Consider the following 9913-nt stretch of genomic DNA (forward strand, 5'->3'; position numbering starts at 1 on the left):
TTCCAGTTCACCAGATCATCCAGTCAGATTGATTCAAAGTTTTCTATCTAAGGAAAAACAGCTGATTGCATCGACTCATTGACTCTTCAGCAATCCCTCACACTGCTTGTAGCGACAGTGGAGAGGAAAAACTCCCTTTGAACAGGAAGAAACCTCCAGCAGAACCAGGCTCAGTGTGAGCGGCCATCTGCTGAGGCCCACTGGGGTTCAAGGAGACAGAAGCAGACATAGAAAAAGAAGCCTAGATACAAAAGGCAACTGTCAACCAGCTCCACAGGCGGCCCCGTCCAGGAAACACACAGCCAGGCAGACGAGCTCCGAGCCAGCTCCCATGTCAGAGGATGAAGAGAGCACATCCAGTTAGTCACAGTCAGAGAAACAGGACTACACTGGAAAACAGGCCAAGCTCCAACATCTAGAAACAAAGGTGTTGATGGCAGCAGCACAGCTGATATTTCTCTCCAGGATGGAGTCACAGCCAAACAGGAACAGACCAGATGAAGCTACTATGAGAAAAAGCAGAGAGAGCAGAACGTTAGAGATTGAACTAACAGATTCTGCAGAGTGGGAGAATGGAGATAGAATGAAGCAGAATGATGAAAAAGGGGTCCCTATGTCCTCCAGCAGTCTAAGCCTATAAGAGTATAACACTGATGTTGAACCAAACTTAAATATTATAGGCCATCTTTTCCCCCGATGTTTAGCTTAATTATTGTATGTATAACATCATATTCTAGACCACAAACAGATCTGGCAGATGTTTGTTCCCAGGGTTGAAGTTCCCACTAAGATGCGAGTGGAGCGCTGGTCCTTCAGCTTCTTTGAGCTTCTGACTGACCTGCGAGGCCGAGACGATTTTAAGATCTTTCTGAAGAAGGAGTTCAGTGGTAAGCTTTGTTTGTTTGCTTTTATTCTTTTACAGCTCTCAATAAAAAGCTTTGCTGTTCTTCAGCTCTGAAGCAGTGGCTCGTTATCAAGCAGATCTGGGATCATTTCTGCTGTTTTACAAACTAATTAAAAAGCCATCAGATATTGAAACCTCCTGCAGCTGTTCTTAGCATTCGGCATCTCACAGCAAGCATTAATGTTGATAATCTGGTTCTCTGCTCCTGCAGAAGAAACAGAAACCTTCCTAGACAATAACGCCGCCACCGGTTTAATTCAGTGAGCTGCAGGTAAACTGCCTCGAGGAACGACTGGTTTTATTTATGGATATCAAAATGAACAAGGACACAAAAGCAAATATTAATCATATTTTTTATATTCGTATTTAAACCAAATTAACACAATGTGTAATAGCTGACCTTTATGTGCTGCTCTGTGTTGATGTGCAACTTTACTAAAGGTTCATCAGGTGTGAATCCTTTGGTGAAGCATGTAAAAACGTAACCAGCTGTAGCATCGGCAGCAGAGGTTTCACTGCTTTCAGTTTTATTAAGGATCCTTAACTGATTTCTGTGGAAGTTCCAAAAAAGTTAAAAACAATCCTCTGGACTTTGTTTCCAAGTTTGAAGACGTTTCTCTTCCATCCAGGAAGCTTTTCCAATTCCAAATGTCAGAAATAGCGTTTAGTTCCAGGTTTTATCCAGCAGCCCAACAAAGCCTGGTTTTAGTTTAGAAAACATGCAAATAGAAACGGATGAACGGGTCCCCCCCTTTGGAATGGGGGTCGTTTGGCTTCTTTGTTAGCCTGCAATGCCCCATACCTGTCTATGTCTCTGAAAGGGGGGGTTGTTAATCCTTTAAAACCTTAATAATAATTCAGAATGCATAAAATTCCACCGGTAAAGTTGTACCAGCAGGTGGAGCCATTGCGCGCAGCTCCATGCTGACACCAAACGTTCAAAGCCCCACAGCTCTGGAACTGTTATAGCTAGAGGTCTGACATTTTCTGCATTTGTGGTTGACATAACGTGTATAGGATTTCCTGAAAGCGCGCGCCGGCGCGTTCATGACGCTACAGAAGCCGGCAGACCAAACCAGATGAAAGTGCGCATTCAGCGTCTGCTCTGCCGATAATGCAAGCGTAGAAGAAGAAATGTGCTGTTTACCTGTGCAAAGAAAGAAACAACGGAAGAAAAATGTCTGAGGACTTCAGTGTTGAGGAAGAGCATGAGTTCTTTGCCGAGCTGAATGCGCACTTTCATCTGGTTTGGTCTGCCGCGGTTTCCGTAGCGTCATGAACTCGCCGGCGCGCGCTTTCAGGAAATCCTATACACTACTGTTTATGCTCTAAAAACATTCTAAATGACTTTGTTTCGAGTAAATTCTGGACGCTACCCACTCAGGACACTTGGAATACATTGGACGAGCAGTATGGAGGAATATTGACACGTTTTTTGTGGACTTTTATGGACCTTTCTGCCTCGGGCGCCATAGACCTCCATTATTTGAATGTCAGCAGACAGCAAGAAGCCTCCCAGATCTCCAGATGCATTTGAGATATCAAAAAAGTACTCCAGAGTGTTGTTCAGCATGGGGGGGAGTAGAAAATGAAGGCTAATCATGTTTTGGGTGTACTATTCCTTTAAGAGGTTAAAGGGAAATGTTGGCCTGGCTGAACAGGCGAGGTCTTCTGTTCCTCTGTAAATGGGTTGGGGCTGCGTTGATAGCGATCGCAACATTCCAAAGGGGGGGACCCGTTCATCCGTTTCTATTTGCATGTTTTCTAAACTAAAACCAGGCTTTGTTGGGCTGCTGGATAAAACCTGGAACTCAACGGTATTTCTGACATTTGGAATAGAAAAAGCTTCCTGGATGGAAGAGAAACGTCTTCAAACTTGGACACAAAGTCCAGAGGATTGATTTTTTATTTTTGAGGAGGTAGATGGGTGGTAGAGCCGTTGGCCCTGATTGTGGATCCGTTCTGTGTTCCAGGTGAGAACCTGGCCTTCTGGGAAGCAGCTGAGGAACTGAAGTGGGGCACCGCCTCTTCCATGTCAGCAAAGGCTGAGACCATCTTTAAGTAAGCCCGTAAACGGACTGTTCCACTCAGTGTGTTGTAGTTATGGCCTGGTTTCATTTATATATCGATCTTAGCAATGAAGGGCCGGTGATTTAATTATTGTTCTAAACTCTCCAGCATATTGAATTTATCCATCACTGAATGGTAAAAAGTGTCCGACCGACACTGAGGATACTAGAACTGTGCTGATAATAAACATGGCATTACATTTTCATAGTTAATAAACAAAGTATTTGTCATTAAAATCAAAGGCCATCTTCCTGGAAAAAAAGTTTTCTTCTTCCAACTAAACCTGTTTGAGGAGAAATAACCAAAACATGTTCTGTTCATTAAAGGAAAAGTCCGGTCAGCGAGGAACAATCAAACAATAATTTTCGTTGCGATCACTGAGTCTGGGAGCGGCCATCTTTGCCCAAATACAGTAGCCCCTCCCTCCTGCCATCTTCCAGCAGTGACGTCACGGTGCGGTAAGCCTAGCACCATTCTCCCCGCTTTCCAAGCTAAATCAATGGGAACTACTAGACACATCTGCAATCAACAACAATTATGGAAGATTTCCAGAGGACTTCACCATTGAAATTCACCAGAGCTATAGTGAAACTGACAATGCCCACGTGCATGGCAGCTGGATGCTGGAATACATCGGGTAAAAGGGAAAAAAAAGAGTTATTCCACCTTTCTGGTTCCTGATCCTCCACGGACGGGTTGGTCGTTGGATCGCCAACTTGAAGAGGGAGGATTTGCCATCGAACTTCTGGCCAGAGAAAAAACCCGTAATATGTAGCCAACATTTGGAAGAAGAATGTTTTCAAGATGACTTGGATAATAGCGCGTTGTGACAAACACCAGATACAGCACTGGGACTTGATCAACAGCCGATACCGCACCGTGACGTCACTAACCAGTAGGTGGCAGTAGTGTTCTTTGGCAAACATGGATGCCTCCAGTAAAGCACATTCACATGAAAATTACTCTGAATTAAAAACACTGATCATTTATTGAACAGGATGGAATAATTTCAGATTTAAAGAACTTTCAGACGTTTGGATTCTGAATATGAGCGACTTTAAAGGACTGTTAGGCGTTGAGTCCTGCAGTCAGACTCGCTCTGATGAATCTGATCTGGGTTCATCCAGCATCGTGTGTTCGATCCACCAGGACCTTCCTGGCGCCGGGGGCCCCTCGCTGGATCAACATCGATGGGCGGACCATGGGGCTGACAGTGAAAGGTCTGGAGCATCCTCACCGCTATGTCCTGGAGGCGGCGCAGACGCATGTTTTCATGCTCATGAAGAAGGTGAGTCCTGTTTTAGATTGTAGTTTTGACCAAAATGCAGCCGTTATTGGGTCAGGCATCCTGGGCCAAATGAAGAATGTAAAGATGGAGACGTTAAAACTGATTCGATGGAAAACACATCGGAGGGTCTCTGCTGTGTCAAACCAGAACCTTCCCTTCAGGGTGATGACATGCAGTTTGATCGCACTTCTTTATTGTACAGGACACCTTCTTCCGTTACCTCAAGTCACCAACCTACAAGGAGATCCAGAAGAAGGCCCTGAACCCTGAAGCCCATAACTTCAGGTTGGTATGAGCTGGATCCTAGCATGCTTATAGCAGCTATCAGCTTCAAACACCATCAGAACATGTTAGAACCCACAGGTCCAATCAAACATTCTTTATCACCTGAAGTCAAAGCAAATCAAACCCATAGTCTGATTATTTATTCAATTGAGGCCTGAATCCAAATGCTGGTTTTATAAATAAAGTAGAAGTCACTGAAAAGTTCCTCTCTTTGTTTAACCTGATGAATGTCCAGGAACCTTTGCCTAATAATGCAGTCCTTCCTGTTTCAGTGGGAACAAACGTGGTGCCATGGTGGTGATCACTACGACCACATTGGTGATCACACTAATCACCAATGTGGTGATCAGTCTGGATGATATGGAAAGAACCGCTCTGCAGAGGAATAGAGCTGTCCTGCTAAAATGACTGAAATGATCCTATCCAAGATGAGCTAAAGATTAGCTCTTAATTATCTTTTATGTTCATTTTATATTTTTTTTACAAATTCCCAGAGGGAGCATTAAGTGGGAATAGCCAAAGGGTCCGTTTCACCAAGCAGGTTTACTGAAAACTAAGTCGTCTAAACCTGAAATGAGGGAAACTCTGACTTTTCTGTTCAAGAGTTTCTCCATCCTCTGTTTCTGTTGCCATAGTAACATCCTCCTCAGAGCTAACCTGGTCAGCAGCAGGTTTTCCTCAGTAAACTCAGTGTCCTCTGGCTCCGCCCTCTTTACTGCCAATCAGGCTGTTTTATTTCCTAAATTAATCAAATTTTTGTCTTAGTTTAATGCACACAAAAAGCAATAATTCACTAGGTTAGTTAGACACATTAGATATTAAGACTAACATTGCATTTCCGTTAGATGAGGATCTTATTGAAGAACGATCAGCACTGTTTCACAGAGAATTAAATATTTATAGGGAGAGAATTCTACAACTCAGTGACAGGATAGGAGATTATCTGATTGTTTTTTTTTATAAGTTGATCATTTTATTTTTATTTAGTTATATTTACAGTACAGGAAGTAAATGAAATTATTTTCAGATTACACATAAATAGATGAATTAATTCCACGGGAAAAAGGAATGACTTTAGGGTTAGGATTAGGATTCACTAGGCGATAAAAACCTACGGATCCTACCGGCTCAATCTGAAGCCATTCTATGGGACTGATAGCCGCTAATAACGACCATTTATTGGGATGATAAGATCCAAAACGGCTGCAAACAGACATTTAGTATTTACTGTGTAAAAGAGACTGAATCAACATGAGGAGGAACCCATGAGATGATGAACAGGTTCGATATATTAGAACAACATTTTTAGACTTCACCTGCTGACAACTGATTTCACCTAAATAGATACATTGAATTAGCCTGGGTGCCATTCCGAACTTAGTCCCGCCCACAACGTTTGAGGTCGGGAAGTTCGGTCTGGCATTGCTCCATAGTAGCGCGAGTATGCTCGCACAATATCTGGCGGGCCAATCAAATTGTCAGGGCGGGCTTTATACGATGATGGACAGATGATCAACAGTAACGTAATCAACCACGTGACCAATGCGCGCTTGGGTGACAACAACAATGGCTGCCGCTGGAGAGTTGAGGTGAGTAGATTCTGCTATTAGGTCTGTTCTAGAAGACATCGACAGCAAATCAATTTTAAAAGAGGAACAGAGAAACGCGATCAAGTCTCATCTTCTTATTCTAGGCGTGCAACTGCACGCTTTGATTTTTGTGGACAACAACTATGCGTCGCTTAACATACGTCACGCACTCCGTTGCTCTTATTGGTTGTAGGTCTATCCAATTGAGTGCAGAGGCATTTTTTTTCCTGGTTCGTTCGAAACACGCCCCATAATCACAGCTCTATGGAGCAGCAACAGACTCATATTCTGACTAGAATTGAGTCGGACTACGTCAGGCTAACATTGATCCACCACCATTCAAAAAATTAAACTTGTAATTTGACTGAAAATGTATTCCTTATATTTCAAACATTTTTCCTTGTCAAAATGACATTATTCACATCTAGAATAAACATTCTGGATGTCTAGAAATTGTTGTGTAAACATTTCTAGGTATATAAAACTTAATTCTTACTAGTACAGTTTATTTTATTTTTTATTTATGAAATTCAGTTTCTGCAACAAAAATTAAATTTGGAAAATATTTTATTATAGTTCAGTCTAGGAGAGTGATTTTGATCAGGAAGAATCTTATTTTAGAGATCTACAAATGGAACAACAGAAAGGAGAGTGCTTTTAATAAATGAATATAAATAAATAATAAATGAATTAATAAAATGGCCTGCCATAGACAAATTCACATACACATACATAAACTCAACCAACAATCTTCTCCATCTTCCTCTCTGTTGCAGCTATAGCTCAGACTCTCTGTCCTTTAAACAATCTCTCCTTTTTTTTATTATTGCATTCATATCTGTAGTTCCAGTGGAGTGAAATAAGCACTTCCTGTTTCCTGTTGTCATGGTGATTTGTTGAATCTGGGCTCCACTGATAATGGCTTTTCAAACTTATTACACACTTGTTCAACTCGGTTTGGACCTAATTAGAGTTGATTAAACTGATTTACAGCAGCTTTTATGAAACCGAAAACTCAGAGTTTCCGACGTTGCAGATTTTAATCTAAATGTGTTAAACCTGCTTTGTGAAACGGACGCCTGGAGAACTGTTAGCATCTTAGCCTTTATTTATGTTTTTATTAACTTTTTGCTTTTTTTCGTTAAAAATATTTGAATGAAAGGATTTTTTAAATTTCTAATCATCCGCAAATATATACAGTGAGAAAAAAAATCCATTTAGCAAAAAATAGTTGGAAAAGAACCTAAAATATTTTAATGAGTTTAAATATGATTTATTTATAGTTAAAAAACCAAACAAACTGAGCCTTTCTGCTTTTCCCACTCCAGTCCAGCCCAGCTAGAGGAAAACGCTCGGAACCGGAGCGCCGGCATCCATCCCATCATCCTGTGGCAGCAGGAGGAGGAGGAGAAGGCCAAGGCCGCCGTTGCAGCGGCTCCAGTCGACGTCAAGGCTGTGATGAGCAAAATAGACAGGAAGAAGTAGAGAAAAGTGATCCTGAATTAGGTGGAACCAGGAACCAGAGCTGCTGTAGGGTCTGAGTTCTGCTTAGCAAAGATTCCCCGTTCCCATAATGAGACATAAAATGTTTGACCTGAGGAGGTTTAGGTGAAGGTGCTTCATGCAGAGCGCTGCACAGACCCAATAAAAGGATACGACTGGTGAAACATCACAGCGCAAGTCACAAAACAAAACAAAGTCAAATCTAGAACAGATTGTCTATAGAATCACAGATCCAGAACTGAACAACCTGCAGGTGTCTCTCCACAGAAGCAGAACTGGTGCAAAACATCTGTGAGCTCCAGTTTTCCAGCATTGCTACAGCTTCTCCATCAGCTTTTAAGGCCTGAACACATCGGCTGCGTACGACTTTTTACTCTCTGAACGGATGTTTTCTCCATGTCCCACTGACTGCGCATAGAGAGGCTCCGACTAGGCAGCATGAGCAGATCTAACCAGATGATTTTCACTTCCATCTCTGTGCTTTACACACATTAAACGTATTCCCACATTTGCCTGGATCAGATCATTAAAAGTTATTAAAATAAAAGAAATTATAAGCCACCTGTGCATTCTATGAACCAAAGCTCTACTTAACGAGTCTGTGCAGCATCTAGAACCAGAACAGATAGAGAATGTTTATCTATTAAAAACATAATGAGATCGACGTCTAAAGAAAAGAAAATCGCAGCAATAAACTCCGTGGGACGGTTTCCATGGTGACAGAGAGGTGATTCTCAGAGAAATCTGGGAAGTTTTTCTTTCTTGTTTCCTAAAGAGGTGAGAGAGATACGCTGCGCTGACCTGCTCTGTCTGCTCCTCCTTATTCTGGAGGATCTCTACTTTATCCGTTTCTGTCCTCCTGAACTCCCATCATGGGGAAAATTTTCTATTTTAATGTTTCATTCATTGTTTTTGCTCCAGTCTGTCCTGTTTAAACCCGATGTGTGACCCAAACTGACTCTTTCCCCGTGAGATTAACAGATTTTATTTTTTATTTTCCTCCAAAGCGGATCTGTTTTACTTTTTAACCGCTTCTCTTTTCCTGTCAGACCCATGAAATTACTGCTGAATTGCTGCGTAGTCCGACTAAAACAGACCTGGGATCTATCTCAGTCGGAGCTACGCTGCCCCCTGCAGGAAAACATCCCCATTAACTTTCAATCAGCGCTAAATGCCGCCACCTCTGAGGCACCATTTTCTGTTTGGATCGGACGCAAAATCAGATTTGCTGTGTTCAGACCTTGAGTTTGGACTGGACCACTTTTAGCATGATGAATAATAAATCTCATCTCTAAGCATTTTACAAACCTGTCCAGATATCTGCTCTCTGCAGGCATGTGGTGACTGTGGAAAGAAAAGACTTCCTCCCAGCAAGAACATCCAGCTTCATCAGAGTCAAAAAAACGGGTTTCCTTCTGTGTGTTTTATGCTCCTTAGAAGATCTTGATGGAAACAACTAAATTTGAATCAATTACTAAATTTCACAAGTTTTTAGGCTTAGTTAAGGTGGTTTATGTGCCGATAGCAGGTAGCGTGGCTAGAGCTAGCTGACCTGATACAGGAAGGACACCCTGCCTGGTTAGAAAACATTAATTATAACCTCCCTCCACCACTGATCTGTGGTCCCTGTGAGCTTTCCTGTTTATTCCAGCTATCTGTAGCCTGGTTCATTTGCTGCAGCGGAGGGGAACACATCTAATTAGCATTTTAAGTTTTGGGATGTTTGCTTTTTCTCTCTGATTCTAATAGGATTTTAGCAGTTAGTGTGAGCAGCCATCTGCCATATCTTCAGGTGGACGTAGGTCTGTAGGTGGTCCATCCTCTGTCCTCTGGCTTCAGGTGATGGATTGATCAGAGCTCTGGGAGATTTAACCCCCATCAGGGCTGTGCTTACTGAACCTGGACCATTTAGTGGTATGAGAGTAAAGGGGGGTGAAAAAGAAAAGCAGCTGCTGTAGTTCTGTGATTTTGAGGCCGTAAGGCTTTAATGTTCTTTGTGGGGAGAACATTCGTGACTCTCCATCATCAGGCCCTCCATGTGTAACCTGCTATGCTTTGATGCAATAAATGAATCTTTCATGTCATCCTGTGTCTGACTTTAAAGTGACCTGATTGGAACATCCATGAAGTATTTATAAACCACATAATGATCAAACCAATGTGTGAAAATATCATCACTGTTTCTGACCTTTATTCTGCAATGGAGGATTAAAACCTCTCTGCTCTGCTGTCCTGTAGAGATAAATGGCTTTATGATCAATTAAATGATAGGAA

At 42.1% G+C, this 9913-nt stretch overlaps 1 protein-coding gene across 1 annotated transcript in view; it reads left to right on the plus strand.

Annotated features, from left to right (window-relative positions):
- Positions 1-7810, plus strand: part of rgs9a (regulator of G protein signaling 9a) — a 60352-nt gene extending 52542 nt beyond the window's left edge. The window contains exons 13-17 of the mRNA XM_038277803.1: positions 772-887; positions 2878-2965; positions 4124-4262; positions 4465-4547; positions 7465-7810. Of these exons, the coding sequence (XP_038133731.1) occupies positions 772-887; positions 2878-2965; positions 4124-4262; positions 4465-4547; positions 7465-7621 (583 nt within the window). The 3' untranslated portion in view covers positions 7622-7810. The remainder of the gene's footprint in view (positions 1-771; positions 888-2877; positions 2966-4123; positions 4263-4464; positions 4548-7464) is intronic.
- The last annotated feature ends 2103 nt before the right edge of the window (positions 7811-9913 follow it).

The sequence above is a fragment of the Cyprinodon tularosa genome, unplaced genomic scaffold (assembly GCF_016077235.1).
Source record: "Cyprinodon tularosa strain WSP-4 unplaced genomic scaffold, ASM1607723v1 ctg1010, whole genome shotgun sequence".
NCBI classification, from domain to species: Eukaryota; Metazoa; Chordata; class Actinopteri; order Cyprinodontiformes; family Cyprinodontidae; genus Cyprinodon; species Cyprinodon tularosa.